This window comes from Psittacula echo (assembly GCF_963264785.1).
Source record: "Psittacula echo genome assembly, chromosome: 5".
Lineage (NCBI taxonomy): Eukaryota > Metazoa > Chordata > Aves > Psittaciformes > Psittacidae > Psittacula > Psittacula echo.
Window position 1 is genome coordinate 17,392,004 of NC_137739.1, and position 24,067 is coordinate 17,416,070.

The 24,067-nt window shown below is 59.4% G+C and overlaps 1 protein-coding gene across 1 annotated transcript; it reads right to left on the reverse strand.

Moving 5' to 3' along the window:
- Window positions 1-5,660: 5,660 nt before the first annotated feature.
- On the reverse strand, window positions 5,661-19,971 carry SBK1 (SH3 domain binding kinase 1; the record flags this gene model as incomplete). Its single annotated transcript, XM_080619886.1, has 4 exons — window positions 5,661-6,443; window positions 6,864-7,066; window positions 7,173-7,375; window positions 19,910-19,971. 4 exons carry the CDS (start codon window positions 19,969-19,971, stop codon window positions 5,661-5,663), a joined length of 1,251 nt encoding a protein of 416 aa, XP_080476012.1.
- Between the last annotated feature and the right edge of the window lie 4,096 nt (window positions 19,972-24,067).

Here is a 24,067-nt window from a genome sequence, read left to right on the forward strand (position 1 = left end):
GGAGGGAGCTGGACCTTCATTACAGGTGAAGAGGAGGCTGAGGGTAGGGATCTAAATCACTCTTTGGGATTATCCAGTGCTGGGAGCAGAGGAGATGGGGATGTGCAAAGCAGCGGGAGGGAGCAGTGAAGCTTCTGAAGGTTGGTGCTGATGGGCATAAGGAAGAGCAGTTGAGGAGGAGGGTGGTGTGGCCCCTAGAGAGGGGCCTGAGACCAGCTCTGGTGTTTGTCCTGCTCCAGGCAGTGTACAGCCCTGACTCTGTGACCGGGCGGGTGCCTTTCCCAGGGTGGCTGTGCTTCAAGTGGGATGAGGATGTCCCTTGTGAACTGGCCTTGCTTCACTGTGGTGTCCTGATCCAGCTCCAGAGGCACAAGGGTGAGCCGAATTCCTGTTGTCTTCACACCAGTGTGCGAGGAGCAAAGCTTGTAGAACCAAACTCTGTGAAGCAGATGGAGGGATCTGCAACCTTTTGTCATGAAGTTTATTTCCAGCGTGGTATCTTCAGGGCTACAAGGTGATTAACATCCATTTTAAGCATGTTTGAGGCATGTTCTGGATGCCTTTAAGCCCCTGCGATGTTAGAGCTGGCTTACAAGCTGGGCTCCATTAGCAGTTGATTCACTGCTTATTAAAGCCTCTATTAATCTTGTATTAATGCTTCTCAAATGAGACTTTACTGGAGGTGTAGCAGCCTCTGAGGCGAGGAGCTCAGCTTCTCCCCAGCCCGGTGCCACCGATGTCAGTGAGGGTTTAATTCAGGATCTCGTCAGGCTGAGAGCTGAGGTCTTGCGAGGCTGCTGCGAGCAAGAGCTCTGAGTGTGGGATGATGCTGGACCCAGAGACACGCCAGGGCTCCACCACTCTGAAAGCTGAGGTGACTGGGGGCTGACTGACCCCGTAACTCCAGAGAGGATGGGGGCTTGGGGGCAGCCAGGGAACCTTGTGTCTTGATGCTTTGCCAGCAGGGACCCAGCAAGGCTGGAGCTGCTGTTTGTGGCTGGGGGGGACGTGTCTGCACTGAGGTGGCTTTGAGCATCAGCTGGGTCATGGCACAAGCTGCATTTCTGCAGAGGAGCTTTGAATGGGCAGATCCTCATCTCAAAACCCAAAACCTTTCCTGCCCCCTGTACTGCCAGCCCTGTGGCTTTTGGAGGGATATGAAGGAACATCTGAATCCAGAGAAGTGTGGATTTAGACCAATGTAAATAGCGCCTTAGGCTCAGCTGTGAGCTTGGGGTGCTGCTGGTGGCACTCGTGGCTGGGGCTGAGGGCAGGGTGCTCCCTGTGCCACATCCTGAGCTGTGGCGGTGGGGATGGGTGGATGAGATCTCCCACATCTCTTGTCCTTGCCAGGCTGGGATGCTGCAGTTGTCATGGCAACACGGGAGGAGGCCTGTGGAGCCAGCCGGAGTTTGTGACCTGGTGCTTGGGTGATGGGGGGTGGAGGGCTGGGTGCTCTCACCATCGCCTCCCTGGCCCCTCACTGCACCCCAAAACTGTGGTCACCCCCTTCCTCCCTCAGTTGACCAACCCAGTGTTCAGCTGAAAGACCCTGGTGGAAAACATCGGGATTTCCACAGGGAGAAGTGCCTTTGGGTAAAAAAACCATGTCCAAACCCCTTGCAGGAAGCGCACAGCCAGTTCAGAACCTCTGACTTCCCTCTGCCTGGAATCCTCCTGACTGGCTGAGGCTGGAGTAGAGGCAGTCAGCACTGCAGAGCCTGGCCTAGAGCCGTTCCCTGTGGGATGCTCACTGGGCTGTTTCCATGGGGCAAGGACCTGCCTGGGAGATGGGATAAGGATGGATATGGGGTAGGGGTGCAGCCAGCTCTGCTCTCACTGTGTGCTGAGGTGCTGGATCTGACACAGAAGGTCACCTCTCCCTTCTGCCACCCAATGAACCACCCTGTGGGGCTGGATTGTTTTCCCCATCTCAGGACAGCTTTTGCTGCCTGGTTCCAGCAGCTCGTCCCTGCAGGGGGGGCCTCAGCAGCCACTAGGCTTTGACTGACATCTGTCCATCATCTCCTGGGACCCTGGAAGCGTAGCAGCAGAGGGGCCCTGGGGGAGGGACAGCCGGGGCACGTGCAGCCCCTCCAGCAGGAAGGGCATTGGGGTGGCTCCTGTGTCCTCCCAGCAGTGTCCCTGGCTCTCATGGCTCGCTGTGCAGTGGCCTCGAGCTCGCCCGGCGTTGCTGGGCACTGGGTAGCACATGAGTCACGTTTCCTTCCACCGCCCATCTCTGCTCGGTGCTGGAGCTATTTTTGGGAGCTCCTGGAAGCGGATCAGCCCTCAGGAGCACAGTTAATGAATGTTCCCACCGTGCCAAGCTCCCATCCCCCACTGACTGCCCAGACCCTGTGATCCTGGCTCAGTGTGTGTGAGCACCGGGCCCATCCTGCAGCCCCTACTGAATCATCAGGGAGCTGAAGCAGCGTCTTGGGGGCAAAATCAGTACCTTTTGGAGGGCTGTTGGGATTGGTTGGGTTGTTTTTATGGCACCGATCACTTGTGTTCCAAAGGAGCGGATCATTCGTGGTTATTTTTACTCCCAAGCTCCAGTGTTTCAGCTGGGCTGCATGGGCTCACTTGGCATCTCTGAGCAAAACAGGCAGAATTCAGCTCCATGAATCGAGGGCTGGATGAAACCAGAGGCAGGACAGGCTTTGCTGAGCATCGCAGCCAGGGCCTCCTGGCCTCCCCAGCTCAGGAAGGGTCTGGTTTTATGGGATGCTAGTGGAGCTGGACCTGCAGCACCCATCCTATTCTCCCACCCTGTGCCTCTTCCTTCCATCTCTGCTCCCGGCTCAAGGATCTGTACACATTTACAAGTTATTTTCTTCCAGAGCAGTGTCTATGCTGCTCACCCATCATTCTGGGAATGCCCAAGGGCAGTGGTCACCTTCCTGGCCAAACCCGGACCAAGCTTGGAGGGGACCTGGTGGCTTTGCTGAGCTGCTGTTTTGGCCGTGTTTTTGGGTCTGAAGGTTTCACCTGAGCCAGGCAGCGCCTGCGATACTGCCACCGATGGGCTCCAAGCATCCGCGACCTTGCTGGGATAAAATTAGCCATTTCCCTTTGAATGAGTTCAGCTCAAGCAGCCCCAGCGCTTCACTTCGGAGACGTCAAATGGCAGCGTTTCCTTTTCTGTCTGCGCTAGGGGAGGGGAGGGTCCTTCCAGCCAGCGCCTGGTGACAATGACATTGATTTCCCAGACCTTTTGCCGTGGCTAAATCAGTATTTTTAGCTGGGGAAGGGGAAAAAAAATAAACCACGTGTCACAGAAATGCTTTCCCTGCCCTGATGGGAAGGGAAATGAGGTGAAAGCCTGCGCTGCTGAAGGCGGTGGATGAACACGGCTGGATGCTGCTGTCCTTGTCCCCGGAGCGGGGCTGGAGGCACTGGAGCAGCCACTGCTGCATCTTCCCAGGTCCCCCCCAGTGGTGCCCCCCAGCCGTGTCCCACACAGCTTCTGGGCTGGGGACCCTGAGCTCCTGCAATGGGGCTCCCATGGCACAGAGCAGGCAGGAGCCCTGCTCACAGGGGATCCTACCCCATCTCCTCAGCATCCCAGGCAGCCATTTATCTTCCAGGGCAGATGCTGCCTTCATCTCTCCTTCCCTGCCATTGCCTTCTCCTCCTCCTCGCTCACCCCGCCCTGTTCTCATTTCCCAAAGAAGACTTTAATGAAATCTGCCCTTAATTAAATCCACATTCATTTGCATAATTACCAGGAAATTGAAATTAGCCTGTGGATGTGGCTGGAATACATTTGGAATCGGGCAGCTCTGCCTGTCCCCCCCACCTATGGGTGCTGCTCCTGCTCCCCTTCCCTCCCACCCTGGTGTGGCAGCAGGGCATGGAGGGACAGGTGAAAGGGGTGGACAGGGAGCCCCAGGGGCACGGCTGCATGAGCAGCACCATGTTTTGTTTCTTGAAAGAAAAACGTCTTCAGCACCATTGAGACTGGTTTTGTTCTTTTATAACTATGTATTTTGTCATTTTTTTATGCTTATTATTTGTGGTTTGTGTTTTGTTTTTTAATCCTTTTCAACAGTGACAAACTGAGGTAACGTCTGTGACACTACAGCCTCTCCTACGGGAAGAAGGTCCGAAACCCGACAGCCGAGGGAACTGGAAATAAAAACCCAACAACCTACGGACACAGCGACCTCGACGAGAACAGGAACCAGAGCTGGGCCCCGCGGGCAGGCTCAGCCCGGCCCTCCCCGGGCGGCCGCAGCCCCGCATCTACATTATTGCACGAAAAGTTCGAGGACATCGAGGGACCTAAGGCAAAAAGGAGGAAAGTCCGCGCCTAGTGTCTCTACATCAGGGCAATGCTACTTCTAACCCGGCCCTGGGGGGCCGCAGGGATAGGGGCAGCGGCGGTGGTGGGGCCAGCCGGGCGCCCGCCCGCTGTGTAAACTGCTGCTGCTGCTGGATAGCTGGATAGCCCTTTGTGCGGGAATTGGGGCGCCCGAGGGAACAGAAGGGGTCCCCAGGGCACCCACCATGATGGGAAGGAAGCCTAAACCATGCCATGGCTTGGGTGCTGCTGCCTTGGGGTGTCCCCTGAGCCCCCCAAAACCAGGAGGGGAGTTGTGTACCCCACACACCCCATGACCTTGTCCCTAAGGGGCCATCAGTGGCTCCTGCCACCACCACCCTGCCCCGCTGCAGCCAGCCTTGGGGGGCCACCCCACTGCTGCCTCCCCACCAGCGGGAGGGTAATGGGTTTGGGGAAGGGGTGACAGCAAGGAGGGGCGATGAGGACATCACAGGATTCTGCTCGAAGCCCCCAGGTTGTGCAGACCAGCCTGGAGATGCGCCACCACCGCCTCTTCCAGTCCCTGGGTACAAAAAGTCTGCAGAGGGGACAAGGGGACACCACCATGGCAGAGCCGCCCATGCCGAGCATCCAACCTGCTGGACATTGGCACTGCGGAGCTCAGCTCCTGGCTGCGAGGGGACCAGTCCCCCTGTGGGGGCCTCGGGCTGCCAGCGGCAGGACAGGGCGGGCCAGGGCTGCCGGCGGTCGGGACACACAACAACACACAGGAACACTGCTACATCAATGGCTGCCAGCATCTCCTGCGGCAGGGAGGCAGCTGGTGACCCCCAGCTTCCCATCACCAGCCCTCCATCACTTCCTGGCCCCACCAATGGGGCAGGGACTGATGGAATGGGTTAAAGCCTCCCCAGAGGCCTCTTCCATATGCAGCGTCATCGGCCTTCCCTCGAGCAGGGGGCAGGGAGAGCTGGTGGGTACCAACTGCCTTGGCCCCACCACCCTGGGCAGTGACCCCCAGGCATGCAGCTTCCTCAGTGCATTCTCCCCACACTGGGAGACCCCTCCTGGGCCACCCTGGGGGAGGCTTGTTGGTGGCAGGAGCCGGGGCACCAGTGTCCTCATGGGCAGTGAGCGGTGCCCTTGGCCATGCTGCCACCAGGCAGGAAGTGGGGGATCAGCATCCTCAGCGCTGCAAAGCGCAGCCAGCTTTGTCCTTTTCCTCTTGCTTTCTGTATCTTTTTTTGCTTTGAGAGACCAGGAGCCTGGTCCCGGCTCATGCCACCACCATGAGCAGCACCCCCATCCCCATCCCCATGGCGGGGGGACAGGACAGGATGGGCGGGCACCGCTAGCTGCCCTGGTGCCGTCACACACAAATCTCTATTGCTGTGGCCAGGACCATCTGCCCTTTGCCCTTGTCCTGCCGTCCGTCTGTCCTGCTCGCCGTGCTCGGGGATGCTGTGCTCGGCTCGGGGCCGCGGGGGCTGCTCCCCTCGGTCAGCACGGTCCTCTTGAGTGGGGCAGGAGTGCAGGGCCCGGCTGCCTCATGGCAGTGTGTCCCGGCTGGGAGCTTGTCCCTGGCGTGCTTGCGGGAGCGGTAGGAGGGTCGGCACCGCACCTCAGCCATCAGGTCACACTTGATGAAGTAGAAAACCTCCTTGACAGGGCAGCGCTTCTCGGGGTCGAGGGCCAGCAGGCGCTGGAACATGCGCAGGGCGCTGTCCGTGAAGCGCCGCCACTGCGAGGGCAGCCCCGCCAGCCGCCCCTTCTGCCACCGCACAAACTCCTCGAAGAAGGCGTCCGACGCCACCGCCGCCTCCCAGGGGAAGTTGCCGGTGAGGACGCAGAAGATGAGCACCCCGAAGGCCCAGACATCGATGCTGGTGTCCACGGCAAAGCCCTCCGCCCGCCCGGCCTGGCACACCTCGGGCGCCGTGTAGGGGATGGTGCCGCTGATGCGCTTTACCCGGCAGCCCACCTTGCGGGTCATGCCAAAGTCGGCCAGTTTGACGCGGCGACAGTCGCGGTCGAAGAGCAGGACGTTCTCCGGCTTAATGTCCCGGTGCACCAGGCTCTTGCTGTGCATGTAGTCAAGGGCCAGGCCCAGCTGCTGCACACAGCGCTTCACCAGCTCCTCGGGGAGCCCCACCTGCGGAAGTGGGGACACAGTGTCACCTGCGAGCCACCGAGCCCCTGGTGATCCCACCCCATCCAGGGCCGCCACATTGGTGTGGTTACATGTCCGACACGGTCATGGCTGCTGGTTCTGGGCTACCCTAGGGATGCGTGATGGGTCCAAGGACCTACAGGGGATGGGTTTCGGGCCACCTTAGGGATGGGTGATGGGTCCAAGAACCTACAGGGGATGGGTTTCAGGCCACCCCAGGAGATGAGTGATGGGTCCCAGTCTTGCTTGTAGGTGCTTGTGGTTAGGGCCAACCCATACAGGGATGCCTGGTGTTTGTGCATGGGGCCCTGTCCCACTGAAGCACAGCAGCAGCTTTGCTTAGTGCCCTGGGGATACTGAATCCCACCCACCCCAAAAGACTCCCACGGGAGGGGGTCCCACCTGTGGCGGGATGATGTCGAAGAGGTCTCCGCCGGGGGCATACTCCTGAGCAAACACGTAGCAGTCCTCGGTCTCGAAGACCACATCGAAGACCTTGATGATGAAGGGGCTGGAGGAGAGCGTGTTGGTGATGCTGAACTCCCGCAGGAAGTTCTTCAGCTTCGTCTTGCTCTTATTGACGAACTTCAGGGCCATCTTGGTGCCTGCAGTGGGCAGGAGATATGGATGAGCCTGGGGCACAGTTGGGACAAGCTGGGCACCCCACTCCCAGTGCAGCCATGTCCCCAGTGCCCCCCATGCTCCTCTCACCTGTGCTTTTGTGGGACACCAGGTCTACCTTGCCGTAGGTGCCCTTGCCGAGCTCACGGATGAGGTCGTAGTGCTTGCTGATGTCAGTGCCTGAAAGGGTGCGGATGGCCAGGGACTGCATGTCCTCGGTGATGAGGGGCACCCCGCAGCAGGCCAGCTTGCGCGACGGCTCCTGCTCAATCGAACCTGCACTCATGGCTGCGCTGCAAGGCAGAGGTGTCACCGCTCCCGATGGGTGCTGCAAAGCCACCACCCCCTGTCCCGTCCCATCCCATCCCATCCCATCCCATCCCATCCCATCCCATCCCATCCCATCCCTGGGGCTTGGAGCAGGCACTGGGCTGCTCAGGGCACTACTGAGTAACACCCACTGGATGCCAGCCCCCTGTCCTCAGGAGCCACCAACCCAGTGGCTCTGGAGAGGATGATCCAGATGCTGTGAGAGGCAGGGCCACGGGATCCAGTGGGGACCCCAGAAGCCAGCCCTGTCTCCACTCTCCTGCCTTTGCAGAGCTCTGGAGTGTGGCCAGGGCCACACCACAGGCACTAAGCAGGACATAGGTTCTGCAGCAAATCACCACCATATACCTCTGATCATCCATCACATCCCTGCTGTGCTGAATGCTCTGGTGCAGAGCAGAGATGACAACACTGATGTTCCACCCTCCCGACAAGCCAGCAGCAGTTTTTCCTCCCCATGAGCCAAGCTTGGACTCACCCACCACACCACCGCAGCAGCAAAACCACTCCGGGATCTCCTCTGACATCTTCAGGGTGCTGCATCACCCCCCATCGCCCCCCAAGAGCACAAACCCGCACCATGAGCACACACAAGTGTGCAACACAACCATCCCAAGCAGAGACATGGGCACTGCTGGGTACCATGGCAGAGAAATCCGGCGTCATTTGGGTTTTGTAGCCACTTCTTATCCCAGAGCAGAGCTCAGCTTCTTAGTTGATTATATATTTTTTTGTGTGTTCCTGGGAAGTTGGGTAAAAAATAGAAAAGGAACTTCAACATCATGATGTTCCAAAAATGTAACGGCTTGACTCATAAGATCTCCCAAGCAGCTCATCTCCATAGTGTTTTATTGGCCTCCTGGATGAGGAGCACCATTTCAGCGTCTGAGTGCTGGAGGTGGAGGTGGATCAGCGCAGCAGCTCGATGGATGCATGACTAAAAACAGCTCCCAGCATCCTGCAAGAAGAATTGTGTCTACGCTTGAATTTACCATCATCCATGTCTCCTCGTTAACCAGTGTTGAAATCCAACTGTTCAAGTTGGCAAAGATGGGGTTTGAGAGGAAATCCACTGGTGGGATGCGAGAGAGGAAGTGAGGCTGGATGGCTGCTAGAAAGAACTCTCCAAGCCAAGGGCTACTTCATAGAATCACAGAACCATTAGGATCGGAAGGGACCTCTGGAGATCATCCAGTCCAACGCCCTGCCAAGGCAGGGCCACCAGGAGCAGGTTACACAGGAATGCGTTCGGGTGGCTTTGGGATGTCTCCAGAGAGGGAGAACACCACAAACCCCCATGGGCAGCCTGTTCCAGTGCTCTGCCACCCTCAATGGAAAGAAGTTCTTCCTCATGTTGAGATGGAACTCGTTGTGTTTTAGTTTATGGCCATTGCACCTCTTCTTGTCGCTGGGCACCACTGAAAAGGGTCTGGCACCATCCTCCTGGCACCTGCCTTTGAGGTACTGATCTGCATTGATGAGATCCCCTCTCAGACTGCTCTTCTCTAGATTAACCAGCCTCAGCTCCTGCAATCTCTCCTCATCAGAGAGATGCTCCAGACCCCTGATCATCCTTGTGGCCTCCGCTGGACCTTTTCTACCAGCTCCTTGTCTGTCTAGTACTGAGGAGCCCAACATTGGACACAGTACTCCAGATGTGGCCTCACTAGGGTTGAGTAGGCCCATTGGATTTTTCAGGCAGTTCCTTTCCAACCAGCAACCAAGAAATGCCCATGGGAAAAGGGTGTCCCGCCAAGCCATGTCCCCTGCCTCCTGCCTGCTGCTGGGTTTTTGCAACTGCACCAGCGCTGCAGATGCTGCATTTGTGGAGATTTATGGAGTAGGGAAACATCCTGAGGTGCAGGCCTGTGGGGTAGAAGCAAGGCTATGCTGCTGGAGCAGAATCCTGCCACAGTGCCTCTGTTACAGCTGGGATCCTGCTTCGGTGCCTCATTACAGCCAGCTGGGTGCAATGCACCCTTCACTGTCAAGGCCCACAGGAACACAGCTCCAAGGCCAATCCCAGGGAAAACCAGCAGCGATGGTGGCAAAACCCCCAATGCGCCGAGGCCAAACACAAGGTGTAAAGGCAGAAGCTTTCACTGAAAATTGAACTGCTTTGGAAAACATGTTGGGTTGATGGAAGCAGCAAAGCGGGGCAGCAGCAGGGAGGGAGTGAGGGCTTGTGTCCAGCTGGTTCTGCACACTCATGGGCATAGAAGGGGACAGTGCCAGAACAAGAGATGCCACGGGGCCATCGTGGCCAGGTTGAGGTCCTGCATCCTTGGCTGCTTTCTGTCCCATGCCAGCCATGCCAACATGATCAACGCCAGGTCAAACCAGAGCAGAAACAGGGCCTCTCCCGGCACACCAGCTCCCCTCCTGCTGCTACTGCAGGGCCCTGAAGCACTGGAGGTGCGGAGCCAGTGCTGTGCCTGAGGGAAGCCAAAATCCTCTCCCAGCGCAGGGCCCCAGCTCCATTGTTTTGGGTGTAGTTGAAGAAGAATCTTTTAAAGCTGGGAGGAACGAAGTGCATCCCAGCTGAGTCCCAGCAAAAGCCCTGCAGCACGAGACCCCAGGCAGCAGTGAAGGGGAAGGAAAAGTGCTGCCAATTGGCACAGGGACCCCATTGCTCACCTCAGGTGATTCATGCCATCATCTCAACATCCTGAACCATTTCTCCTACTATTCAGACTAAAATTGTTCTGTGTTTAAGCTTCAGGAGCATTTATCTCATTGAGTGAGGAGGATAATCCACCCACTTCTTCCTTGTTCCCTGGCAGGTATTTATAGGCAGCCACTCGTCTCCCGTCAATAGCTGCCACTCCCCTCCCCAGACCTCCCTGGCTCCATTCCAACACCACTGAGCAGACCCCAAGAGACGCATCCCATATCCATATCCAGAGCCTGGCACCCTGCTGGGTACCAGGGCCAGCACCACCACAATACTCCCTGCAAGGGAATGCTTTCCCCTGCTCCGCATCCTGCTCCACTGCTCCCAGCCCTGGGCACATCAGCTCTGCCGATAAGTAATTGCAAACTCATTAAGAGCTCATTGAGAGGAGCAGAGGCAGCCCAGGAGAGCTGCCCCAGGCACCCAGTGGAGGAGGCAGCAGCAGCTGCTTGGAAATTAAGAAGGGAAAAGCGGGAAAATAACCCTGTCTGGGCACATCAGAGACCCACAGGGCAGAAAAAGAACCCGGTTATTGAGTGGGGTCAAAGGGTTTGGGCTGAGCCTGAGGCAGGGTTCTCTGTGGCCAGGCAGTGTGCTGGAAGCCTGGTGAAGGGCCAGGATTTGCACCATGAGCAGGTCTGGGGCAAGGAACCAGGAAAATGATGAGAAAAACCACATGAGGCAGGGTCAGGGTCATTGCAAGACCCAGATTTCTCCTTAGAGAGGGAAGAAATGAGAAATACCTGGCAGCATGGCAGGCGCGGGCACAGGCTGCTCTGCCCTGTAGATGCCCAGACCACACCACAGGTACTTCACAGAGCTTTGATTTCCCCGTGTCCCCATCTCAAACCCTTCTGCTATTACAACACTTACTACAGCATTAATTACAGTGTAATTGGCATTAGTTATCAGCGGATAACACAGGCTGGAGGCCAGGACACCCGTCCACATGGAGCTCACTCTCTCTGCACCCCAGCCAGCTCCAAAACCTCCCCTATTTTCTCCAAACCACCCACTGAGCCAGCAAAGTGATTCTCAAGTGAGTGCTTGGTTCTGTCAGTGCCATCCCCACTCACAGTGCTGTCCATGCTGCCCTGCTGGGGCAGGAGGTGCCTCAGCCTCCCTGTGCCCCACTCCACTTCCAGCCTCTGCTGCCTCTGCTCCTGCCTGACCCCATTCCAGGGACATTCTCTCATCTCCTCTGCGCCGCTGGGACCAGCACAAGGTTATTAAGATCGCTTTCCCGGGCACCAGCGCCCAGGGACGGCTGGCAAAGGCACCTTCGCTGAATGAGGACAATGGCTCCACAGGCACAGGGAGGGGACAGACATCTCCTTTGGCTCAGAGCCATGGGCACCCACCCCATCCAGGCATCCTCTGCCCAAACAAAACCAGCACAGCACAAGTGAGGACAGCGTCCCTTTGCACCGGAACAATCCCAACAAGCCGAGTGTGTCCAGGAGGTGGAACAGTCTCTCCGACAGCATCCCGCAACCCCAGAAGAGCAGCCACCCAACAAGGAGCCAGTGGATGGATGGACGGATGGGGCAGGTATCACAGTATCACAGTATGTTAGAGATTGGAAGGGACCTCAAAAGATCATCTAGTCCAATCCCCCTGCCAGAGCAGGAACACCTAGATAAGGTTACACAGGAATGTGTCCAGGCGGGTTTTGAATGTCTTCAGAGAAGGAGACTCCACAACCCCCCTGGGCAGCCTGTTCCAGTGTTCTGTCACCCTCACTGAGAAGAAGTTTCTTCTCAAGTTTAAGTGGAACCTCTTGTGTTCCAGTTTGTACCCATTACCCCTTGTCCTATCATTGTTTGCCACTGAGAAGAGCCTGGCTCCATCCTCATGACACTCCCCCTTTATATATTTATATACACTAATAAGGTCACCCCTCAGTCTCCTCTTCTCCAAGCTAAAGAGACCCAGCTCCCTCAGCCTTTCCTCATAAGGGAGATGCTCCACTCCCTCAATCATCTTAGTTGCCCTGCGCTGGACTCTCTCCAGCAGGTCCCTGTCCTTCTTGAACTGAGGGGCCCAGAACTGGACACAATATTCCAGATGCGGTCTCACCAGGGCAGAGTAGAGGGGAAGGAGAACCTCTCTGGACCTACTGACCACCCCCCTTCTAATACACCCCAGGATGCCATTGGCCTTCTTGGCCACAAGGGCACAGTGTTGGCTCATGGTCATCCTGCCATCCACTAGGACCCCCAGGTCCCTCTCCCCTACACTGCTCTCTTAACAGGTCGTTCCCCAACCTATACTGGAACCTGGGGTTGTTCCTGCCCAGATGCAGGACTCTACACTTTCCCTTGTTATATTTCATCAAGTTTCTCCCTGCCCAACTCTCCAGCCTGTCCAGGTCCCGCTGGATGGCAGCACAGCCTTCTGGCGTGTCAGCCACTCCTCCCAGCTTAGTGTCATCAGCAAACTTGCTGACAGTACACTCAATTCCCTCATCTAAATCATTGATGAATATATTAAATAATACTGGTCCCAATACTGACCCTTGAGGCACTCCACTAGATACAGGCCTCCAACTAGACTCCGCCCCATAGACTACAACTCTCTGGCTTCTCTCCTTCAGCCAGTTTGCAGTCCACCTCACTACCTCCATGTCCTGCTGGCTCTGTGGCAGTGGAAGGGCACTGGGAAACATGAGCTGCTTACACCACAAGCCTGAACCAGCACCAAAGCTCCATCAAAGCACCCACAGCAACCGTGACTCCCCAGTGTCCCCAGTCCGGGACATTTCTCCATGCGATGGCACTGAATTCCCAGTTATCTGGAGTTTCTCATACCAGTTCCTTGCCTGGACCAGAGCAGACTGCGCAGCACCAGGATCAGCTTCAGCAAAGCCAGTGAGCACCAAGAAAGGGTCCCCTGGTCAGTGGGAACTGCGTTCCCGGTGGGGATGTCTCACTGCAGGGCAAGGTCAGGCCTATTGCACCCATCTGCAGCATTCCCCGTTGCAAGAACCATCTCCCATCCCAGCCATCGGCCTGTGCCCACCTTCTTCAGCTTTTGGTCCCAGATTCAGGTTTTGCAGGCAAATTTGAGAAGAGCAGATAAAGCAGTCCCCAGGCTCTCTCCAGCAACAGCTCATGCTGTCCTCCTGAGGGATAGGTGACTGCCACTCCCCGGGGAGCCAGTGCTCCACGCCGTCCTCTGTGCCCTCCACAAGGCTCTCCCAGAGAAGCCAGCAGGATTTTCCCTGCCCTCATCGGCACAGTCTCCATCCGTCGACCCCTGACACAGGACCTTAGTGCCTTTGAGTGCTTCGGCCTCCTGGGATTTTTCCTGGTGAGTGGGGTGGCTTCGTTAGGGCCTCAGCTCCATCAGCCGCCAGCTCCTCCCGCCTTTGCCGCCAGCACTGGGATTTATGATTACTTCATTGTTTGATTGGTTTCATCAGCCTGTCATCATCTCCCTCCCAAAACTCTTCCACCAGCGCCGGCAGCATTTGGGATCTGCAAAGACAAACGGCCGGAGCGGCACCTGCCCGTTGCCCGCCCGGTCCCCACAGTGGGGCCAGCGGCCTTCGGCCCCTCACACTCTGGGGGACAGTGGGACACATCACCCTGCTGCGACACCAGCCCCACCGCCCCTCTGAGGGGCTTCACGGCCCTTACACATGGTGGGGCTGTGTCCAGCCCCACGTGGGACCCTCATGGCCAGAGCTGCTGTGACCTGGCAGCCCGGGCATCGCCCCGGCTCCCACCGGGGGGATGCTCCCACCTCTCCCTGGCCTCGCTTTTGCCCCATTGCCCCCAGGCAGCCTCTTCCCGCAGCATCCCTGCCCATTCATGCCACAGCCACACCGCGAGCCAGGGCCTCGGCATGGGGGCACAGCCTCGCAGCTTCGGCTCCCAGCGGGTGACCGCGATGCCAGAGCCAGCGCAGACAGGAGCCGAGGCTGAACAGCTCCGGCTCCCCGCGCTGTCACCCCGAGCTGCGGCAGGATTCCCGCCGGCATCACCCGCCCTCCCGCGGCCGCCGCGATGGCGAGGCCGGACCTGGAGGAAAGTGGGTCACGCTTCCCGTTCCCGAGCCGCTCCCGAGCCGCTGCCGGCGAGAGGGTGGTGCGGGCTGAAGGCCGGTTCCTGTGCCCGCACCGCGCTGGCGGCGAGGGAAGGCGACGGGAGGTGGCCTGAGGTGCCCCCGAGGCCACCTCTCCCCTCCCTGATGCCCTTCCCCTGCCTCCAGCCGCTTCCAACATCTCAGCGCATCCTCCCAACCTGCCCCCCCTCAGCCCCCCCCCATTCACGGGGACTCCTTCCTCCCTCGGAGGCAGTCAGTGACCGCCTGTCAGGGCACGACCCCCCGCATCGCCGCCGCCCTGGTCGGCCCCCGCCACCCTGCTCCGGCGCTAACTCCGCTCAAGTGGGACTCAACCGCTTCCGTCTCCGGCCCCGCGTTGTCCCCGCAGCCGCAGGGCCGGGGCCGGGCGCAGGTGGCGGCGGGGGGGGGCGGCGCCCCGGGGGCAGCACCCGCATCTCCCGGTGCATCCCCCCTCCCCGTTGTTCATGCCGGTGATACCGTGATGGATTTTCCAGCCCGCCGCCGCCCCACGCCCCACTCCACGCCGTGCGGGCAGACAAAGGGCGGCCCCGCCACAAAGGCTTGGGCCGGTATCGGCGCCCCTCGCGCCCCTTCCCCGCCGCTGCCGCCTCCTTACCGGTGGGGCGAGCCGCCGCTCCCCGTTCTCGGCGGGAGAGGAGCCGCTGCCGCCCGTTCCCCGCGCGGGGCCGCGCCGCGCCGCTGCCGCCCGCCCCGCCGGGCTCATGCCGCGGCCCCGCCGCCGGCACCGGAGGAGCGGAGCGGAGCGGCGGAGCCCCCCCGCACCCCCCGGCAGGGCAGCACCGCCCCGCCCCGAGCTCCGCCCGGCACCGGCACCGCCCCGCGGAGGACTCGGGGGGAGCCGCCGCCGCTCCCCCTGCGCTGGTGCTGGGAGAACCCGGTCCTACCCCCCCAGCACCGGATCCCTCAAGGTGGTCTGTGCGGGAGGCAGCCGGTGTCCGGCGAGTGGAGCCGGGGACACAGCGCACCCGGCCTCCGGGACTTCAGGCGGGGCTCGGTCCCTTTCAGCTCCCCAGGCAGGGGTCTGGCTCCTCAGCCCCTTCCCCACCCCGCTCAACGGGCTCGGACAGTCCACTCCTGGAGCATCGGGGAGTCACTGCCACCCACAGCATGCATCTGAAACGTCCTTGTGCCTGGCCACATCCTGCTGCCGGCACGTTCGCTGTTTCCCACTCTCCCAGATCCTCCCAAGACTTCAGATCCCTTCGCCTTCAGTACAGGTGATGGCCACCATCACACCAGAACACGTGTGGGATACGCGGCTCCTCCTGCCGTGCACTCCAGGATGTGGGACAGCTCGCACAGAGCCCAGAGAAGGCGGCCGAGGCAGAGGCACTTGTGTGGGGCTTCCTCAGTCTCAGAATGCTCCAGCAGTGCATTCAGCCAGCAATGCCAGAGCCAGAGGGCTCTGCGCACCTCCAGCCCAGGGGCAGCTCTCCCGAGGGGAGGACACCGTGCCCCTCCTCAGAGCATCCCTGGGCTGTTGTAGTCCTTCAAGATCTCTTTCTTTGCTCACTGGGGCTGAGCAGGGATGTTCTAACACAGGCCATGGTTGGCTTTGGGGTCCGTCGGCTCTTAGCTGGACACCAGGTCCCTTCGCTTCCGTTGATGATGCTTTTGAGCTGACCCACAGCCATGGGGCTGCCCCATGCTCCAAGGGGTGGCAGTAGGTTGTTCCCATGCACCGCTGGGACCAGGGCCGTCCTGCTGCCACGTGAGCAGTTGGTGTCATAAATTAATCTAAAGGAAGAGATGGAATCGCATTCTGACACCTCATTGATTTGGTGCCAGGCATTGCGGTGACATTGTCACCCTTCTCCCATCCAGCAGCGACCCAGGGCATCACCAGCCTAGGGTCATGGCAGCATGAGAGGCAGCTGTGTTCTCAGGAGCATGTGCTGGTCCCCTTGATCCCCCTCCAATCACTGGTCCCTGCAACAGCTCGCAGTACCCATGGCTTGGATGCTCTGAGTATGCATGATCCCCACTGGGATGGGGCATCTGTGTGGCATGAGGGGGGAAATGCTGTCTCCTGCACCACCGGAGCCCAGTGACCCCACAAGCCAGGCAGGCACTGGAGATGCGGAGGTGCTGGGAACAGGCGCAGCATGGGAGATGGGGCAGAGCTGGACACATCCTGCTCTGCCGTGTCAGCAGGACACAGGCTGGTGGAATGCACTGGTGTTTCCTCGCAGGCCCTGCTCCATCGGCTGCAGGGGATGGAGTGAGCCCAGCCTTGCCCCTTCCTGTGGCACCCACACAAGGCATCGACCCCACATGTCCCCTGCCTGCCCTTGCCACGCTGCGGCTCCCGGCTCCCGCAGCCTCCTGCTTGTGTCGTTCCGAGCTGTGTCTCTGAGCCCTCCTTCTGCACGCCCTATTTATAGCTTGGGGCTGTTTCTAGGTCAAGCGTGCGTGAGGCGCCGGTGCCCAGGAGCCCACAGGGGGATGGCGAGGGCTGTGGCAGCAGCATTGCACACTCCGCACCCAGCTTGGCTCCCAGTGCCACCGCACCAGTGCTGGAGCAAGGGGCTGTGCCGTGCCCCAGGTGAGATCTCAGTAACAGACCAGCTGGGCTGTGGCAGGGCTCTGTAGGGCTCCATAGGGCCTGCCAGGGATCCGTGGGAATCTGTGCGGCTGCCAGACTGCAGGCCAGCACATCGGCAGCACGTGGGTCACACACTGATAGTAACACCTATAGCACCATTTGGTGCTCATGGTCTTCAAAGAATATTAATAACTAATTCAGATTGGCGAGATGAAAGGAGCCAGATCAAACGTGTATCACCCAGTGTGATCCCAAACCATGCAATGAGCCCATGGCTCCTCAGGGGACTATGAATGCCCCCGGGATTTCTGCTTGGAAAAGAAATGTCCTGCCTTGTACCGCAAGAGCTGCACTTGGACAGGGCAGGCAGCACGGAAAGGACCTGAAAAGCCCAAAATGTTTTTAGCAAGCCAAATCCCCTCCAAATCCAGTGACAAAGTCGCTTGTTCCTTTGCTATCATTTGGTCTCTCCCCTGCTCCCCCGGCAGTGGGAGCCATGGGTCAGGGTACTACAGCTCCCTGCAGCCTGTCACGCTTCGGTGACAGACGCTGAAACCTGCCCTAAGATGCTGGCAGGGATGCTGGGAAGGAGCAGGCGGGGAGGGAAGGAGGAGGGCGACTCGGGAGCAGAGCACGCCGGGAGCCGCAGCACCAGCAGAGGGGACGCGCTCAGCTCGGGAGCTCCAGCCGCATCTCCAGATGCTTTGGGATGTTTTTCCCCCAAGCTCCGAAACCTTCCGTCCGGCCGCTGCGGTCGGACATCCCTTCCTCTGCCTCGCCACTGGGTGCAGTGTCACTGCTGTGACCTTCTTCCCGCTGTCCGCCCTATCAGTCCTCCGCAGCGCCAGCCCGCGGGGAACAATCCGTGTTGGGGGGCTGCATGTCCCCTCGGTCCCTGGGGACAGTACCCAGCCGGGGGCGTTCAAGGAGAAAGGAGGGAGCTGGTTCCCGGAGCACTGGGTTGAGTGCCCTCCACCTCGGTGGTGTCCCTGAGCAGCGTGCTCTATCTCTGCTGCCGCTGCTGGGTAGAGATTCCCAGCGGATGCTCTCAAGTTGAGGGAGAAGCAGCCCAGGCGCTGTGGGGCACGATCTGCAGCTTGGCTGTGTGGCGGGGACTTGCCAAGCCACTGTTGGGGGCCACTGGGGGGCTGCCAACCTCTTGTGGTCCTCCAGGGCCCGTGCTGTGCTCCTGGGGGCACAGGATGGACTCGAGCCAGCCGGATAGGGGGCACAGCGTCCTGCTCCCGGCATGGCCTAGGTCAGGACCTGCAGCACCGTCCGCAAGGCGCTGGGACGTGGTATTGACTCTGGAGCATAATGATGACTATTCAACTGCTGGGTTGAAAGGAAACAGAACTGTTTCCTTCGGAACGGGTTTCTTCTGAAAAGAAGCAGAACGGGTTTCTTCATGGGAGGGTGGGATTTGGGGGTGCGGCGGGGACACGGCGCTGCCCCCCTCACACACCTCATCTGGGTCTGGAGCCTCAGACACAGCTGAATCGCTGCCTGTGCGCCCATCACCAAGCGGGGGCAAAGCAACAAGCAGGATTGAATTGGGAGCACGGGGAGAGCCATGGGCACCCCATCGCTCGGGTACCCCACCACCCCATCACCCTGTCCCGCTCACCGCCTCCCGGCCCCGCCTGCCCGCGGCCTCCGCTCGCAGCCCGTTCTCCTGGCACCATCTAGCGAGGCTGCGGGGACAGACACGCTGCCTTCGGCACCCACTTGCGTGTCCCGCACGTTCCCGCTGGCTCGGGTGACAGCGCAGGGCCGGGGTGGGGCGATGGTGGAGTGGGGAGCACTCGGAGGGTCCCTCTGCCTGCACCCCCCGGCCCGGGGCAATCCCACCCCGCAGCTGCTGTGCCGGCGGCAGCAGGCGACGGTGGCCCTGTCCCCAGAGGCTGGTGGCAGCCAATGGGCAATGGCCTGGGACAAGGCTGGCAGGGACAGGCTGGTGACAACCCGGGGATCCTCAGCCATGCAGCCCACGTTGAATCAGGCAGCACGAGGAGAAGTCTCTTGGGACAAGCCACGGCTGTCCATCCCTTGCTGTTCCCATCCCCGGGGGGGTGGTCCCCGTGGCCACCACACAGGATCTGGAGCCGCCATATTGCCCCACACCAGCTGGGAATGCCAAGCTTGTGCCACCTGTGGCCCAGCACAGGCTGGATGCAGGCAGTTGCCTCCAACCCCGAATCAGGATGTGAGAAGGGAGCCCCGGGGGTGCTCTGTATCCCTCTCCATCCAGCAGCACCCACACCCAAAGCCCTCTCCCATCCGTTTCCCACCACCACCTCCTAGTGCCATCCCAGCCAGTGCTAAGCTCATTGGCAGCGACACACGGGAATCAAGGCTCCAAACCCCATGATTTACACCAAAACAAATCCTACAGCTCCTCACACACCAGGAGGAAGCACAGACAGTTCACACTGTCCCAGCCTGGCCTGGCCAGCATCCCGGCAGCATCACCACCCCCAGCCTCCCTGTGGGCATCCAGCACTTGGGGGGGCTCCCCGCCATGGAGGGAGCTGTGCTCCGGGGATGGCAGCAAGGGACAGGAGCCGGCAGTGGCTCGGTGCCACCGAGGAGCAGTTGGGCACAACGTGTGCCAGCGTTCACACTTCACATTCCTGCCGGCTGCCTGGCTCATTCTGGCACTGGCACATTTGCCTTGGCTGGGGCTCAGCAGCATGGATGGCAGAGGAGCTTTGGGGAAGGGAAGGCAAGTGGCATTGCCACTGCCAAGAGCAGCCTGGTGACCCTCCTTGATGACCCCAGCCAGTGCCTGCCCTGAAGGTGACAGCAGAGTCCAGCAGGGATCCCCTTTGAGTGAGCAGGATTGGCAAGAGGGCTCTGGAATGCCACGGGGTTGCTGCCAACAGCCCTGCTCCTATGGGCACACCAGCACCACTCAGCATGGCACCCTGCATTCTGGAGAGCTCCTGCTAGGAAAGCACCTGCTGGATGCACACTTGCTGTGCACACAGCCTCTCCCTGGCATGGCACAGCATGGCCCTGCTCTGCTTTGGCCACCTGGATATGCTTGCTCCAAGCGGAACTTTGGCACAACCAAGGCCGGTAGCTCTCCTACCGGCACAGTGCCCAGCTCAGCTCGGTGCTGTGCTCTCATGCGCCTTATGGGCTTGCAGCATGTCCCCACCAGCCGGGCACGGTGGCACTGACCTGTGCAGGTGCAGGGGCTGCAGCTCCTCTTTCTGGAAGCAGATGAAGCAGAAGGAATCCATCACTCAGCACACCACAGGCCAGGCAGTGCCGCAGGAGTGTTGGCATCTTCCTGCCCTCACCAGTACCGCTGGCAGCCGAAGGCTCACACTTGCCTGTCTGGAGCCATGGTGTCGAGAGCCCTTCACACAGCCGGGCTGAGTGTCGGGGCCAGCTGCTCATCATGCACTGAGGCAGCGCCAGGATGTGCTACGTCCTGTGTCACCCTCGATGCGTGACTGGCAGTGCCCAACGCCACCCTGGCACCCATTGGGCTGCCTGGACAGAGGGTGCTCAGAGGGTGTGTGCAGCGACCTGGGGTGCTATCACTGGGCTGAGGAGTCTGGAAGGGCAGGGGGAGGCCCCTGCCAAGCCCTGAGATGCTTCAGAGGCTGTGGGAAGTGGCTGCCCCTCTCCGATGCCCAGCGCCCATATGGTACCCGATGGTGTCTGTGTCACTGCCAGGGAAGTGTCCCATGCACAGCAGCTTGTGGAAGGTGGGATGCAGAGGCTCTGGCAGGTCCAGCAGGGTTTGGCAGGGTCTGGCAGGATCCGGCAGGGTTTGGCAGGTTCTGGCAGAGTCTGGCAAGGTCCAGTAGGGTTTGGCAGGTTCTGGCAGGGTTTGGTAGGGTCCAGCAGGCTCTGGTGGGGTCTGGCAGGCTCTGGCAGGCTCTGGCAGGCTCTGGCAGGATCTGGCAGGGTCTGGCAGGGTCTGCAGGCAGGCGGCTGGGCCAGGAGCCCCACGCGCTCAGGGAGGAAAAGTTGCACTGTGGCTGTGCAGCGGCTTCACGGGGCCTGTCTCACCGGCAGAGCTGCCGCTCGCTCTGACAGCAAAACCAGCGTGTGAGTATTAATAGCTCCAGATCCATGCGGGGAGCTGGGAAGTTAACTCCTCAGCTGCCACCACCGGCCCTGCCCAGGCTCTAGCCACCCTCTCCTGGCTCTGGGCTGCTGCCTTAGAGCTCATCGGTTCCACAGCTGTGGCCTGGCAAGCTCAGCCCACCCTCCCCATGCACCGCAGTGCCACATCCGACTTACTTACCCATGGCACAACCCTGAGGCGTCCCTCTTAGCCTTGGTGCCCCTGGGTGACAGTGGAGAAGGCAGCCTGGGATCCATCCCTGAGGGGCTGCTCTCCACTGTGTGGCTGGACACAGTGGGACTGGCAGGACATAGCTTGCCAGTTCCACTGAGCACAGCAGGACATCATGGTGCCTTGTGAGGGGTGTTCCCATGCCACAAGTGGTATCTTTGCCCCATGATGGGTATCCCTGCCCCAGAAGGTGGCTTTGCACCAATGGTGCATGCCAGGGTAGTCATGCCAGCAGTATCATCATGGAATCCTGGAATGGTTTGTGTTGGAAGGGACCTTAAAGCTCATCCAGTTCCAACCCCCTGCCATGGGCAGGGACACCTTCCACTGGACCAGGTTGCTTCAAGCCCCGTCCAACCTGGACTTGTTTTTCTTCTTCTTAATGATCTTTCCGCAGTGCCCAGCCGCTCTGGGGTGCAAACCGTATGAGCAGTTCTGGAGTTTCACCATCCCTGCTCTGTTGGGACCAGCTCAGGGACCAGTGTGTGCCCCCCAGGTCCCTGTGAACCAGAGCAGTGCTGGTTCCTCATCCCAGCCCACATCCAACACCCTGGGGCAGAAGCAAAGACCACGTCCTTGGGAGGCAGAAGCCGGAGGACATGGAGAGGCTTCCCCAGCCTAGCCATGGGCTTTGTCATCCTTTGCCATGAATTATTCAGTGTGTGGCTTTACTTGCAGCTCATCTGCTCTGGGCACACCCCCTCTAATGGCAAAAATCGATGGCTTCTTGACTTCTCACGGATGGAAAGCTCCTGGCCATGCTGCTCGTGGGTTCTGTCCTGCTGCACTGATGTCCCAGGACAAAGTGGGACCCAACCAGGGGGGTGGTTTATCCCAAACTCATCACCTTCTTCCATGCATCTAGAACGCTACATGGGCTTCCATATGTCTAGAAGGACCATGGACTATATGGTCCCACACACAAGGCTGTGAGATGCCCATGCTCTGATGGGGTCCAGCCACCTTACATTGGTCCCTACCTGGGATGGGGGCCAGGGCTCAGCAGAGACCACAGCCTCATGGCCAAGCCTGAGAGCTGCCTCTGTCAGACCTGCCTCCAGTGCTGGGATGGGGTGGACACGTCCCCAGCTATGTGTGGGGTGGAAGTATGCCTGCAGGTGTGCATAGGCAGGGGCTGGCTGGAGGCAGTGTACGTGTGTGCAGGGATGAGCTCAGTGCACATGTATGTGCACAGCCATGCTGTGTGAGCACGTCGCCCAAGGCCAGGAGCTGCAGGAGCTTCATGATTCAGAGCAGGGCGCATCTTCCAGCCATCCACTTCCATCAGCTATTTCAAGCCGGAGCATTTCTCCTGCCATCAAGCTGAGTCCATCCCTCTAAGATGCTTCAAGGACTTGTGCTCTCCTTGAACCTGCCATGGTAGCAGAGCTCACCCACAGGGTGCTTGCTGGAGATCCATGGCAAAGAGGGGCTGGGAGACGGTTTGTGCTGCAGGGAGGGGAGAGCAGGTCCCTATTGCACGCTCCTTGGGGGAGTTGCACCAAGGGGGCTGTGGGGCAGCAAAATCCCCCTCAAGAGCAGCAGCTTTGGGCTGTGTCTGCAAGCAGAGCTTGCCCTTGGCTAGTTACCTACCTACACTGGGTGTCTTGTGAGGGCTGGGGACATCAGCATGGGCATGCAATGAAGCTGGTGGTGGTCAGGGTTGGGGCACATGCAATTGCAGGGCTGTTGCCCATCACCCAGAGGTGAAGTGGGAGCAGGCAGGGCTGCAGGCAGCATCATCTGTGGGCTGGCCACACTGTGGGCACAGGGGTTGGTGGCATCTTGTCACCCCCTAACAACATAGGGACTTGCAGGGACATCTCTCCAGGACAACGGGGCCGTGCAGTATGTTGCAGTGATGCTGCTGCCATGCTGGTCCTTGGGAGCTAGGAGAAGCATCAGCATCCCGCAGGAATCCAGTAGAAGGGAGCCGCAATCCTGCCCATGGGATGCAGGCAGGTACCCACAGCACAGCCAGACTCCACATGGGTATGGTGCCATGGGGAGTCAGTAAGCCCTGGCATCCTCCCAGGCACCCACTCACCAGCAGCATGCTGTGAGGAGCAACAGAAAAGGTTAAAATTTAATGCCTTGGCTAATGGGCTGAGTGGAGAGGAGCAGAAACCCCAAGAAAAGGGGCTGCTCTCCCATGGAAGGGAGAGGCAAGCATGCCCAGCCCCAGGGAGCCCCTAATGGCCTCACAGCCCCCTCCACCCCACACTTCCTGGAAGCAGGGTAGACCTTGCTGGTCTGTGTCTGCACTTAGATGATGCCCTGCTCCCTGCAGCTCAATAACAACCCACGAGCTGCCTTGCAGCACCCGCCCAAGCAAGAGGCTGGTCACGGATCAGTGTGACTCCTGGAGGATGCTCATGGTGGTGATGGGGTGAGAGCCCATGGAAGCTCAAGCTCCACCATTCTCCTCTGCTACCATCTGCACTTCTGCCGATGCCTCCTCAAAATCGTGAGAACAAGCAGAGGTGCTGAAGGGAGGGTCAGGACATCTTGTTTCATTGCCCATTGCATTGGATGGTTTTCCAGGTCTGAGTAGAGACAGACTCTGAACTTTGTGTAAGTTTAAAATAGTCCAAATCCAAAATGAGTCTTTTCTCCCTTGTGTGCAACCGAAGTGGAACCCCTAATCAGAGAGAGCGAGCCGCCTCAGCTGCCTGTTTCTCTTCTCCCGCCCTGCTCCTCTGGGTCAGAAGCTGTTGGAAGGATGACTTGGACACTGGGATGAATTTCCAGGCCCCTCTTTCCAATGCACATGAAACACCAGACCTGCAAGGCCTGACCAAAGCATGGTCTTGCCTGTGCTCCCCCCATGCCTGTTTATTTGGGGCCTCCTGTTGTGTCTCAGCACCCTGGACCCATGGGCTTGTTTTGTCCTGGCATATGAGTTGCTGTCCTTCTGTGGGGATTGAGAAGCCATTCCCAGAGATAATCAGTGTGCTGCAAACAAAGCATCCAAGAACCCAAACAGAGCCAGAAGCATTCCCAGCAGAACAGAGCAGGAGTGCTCA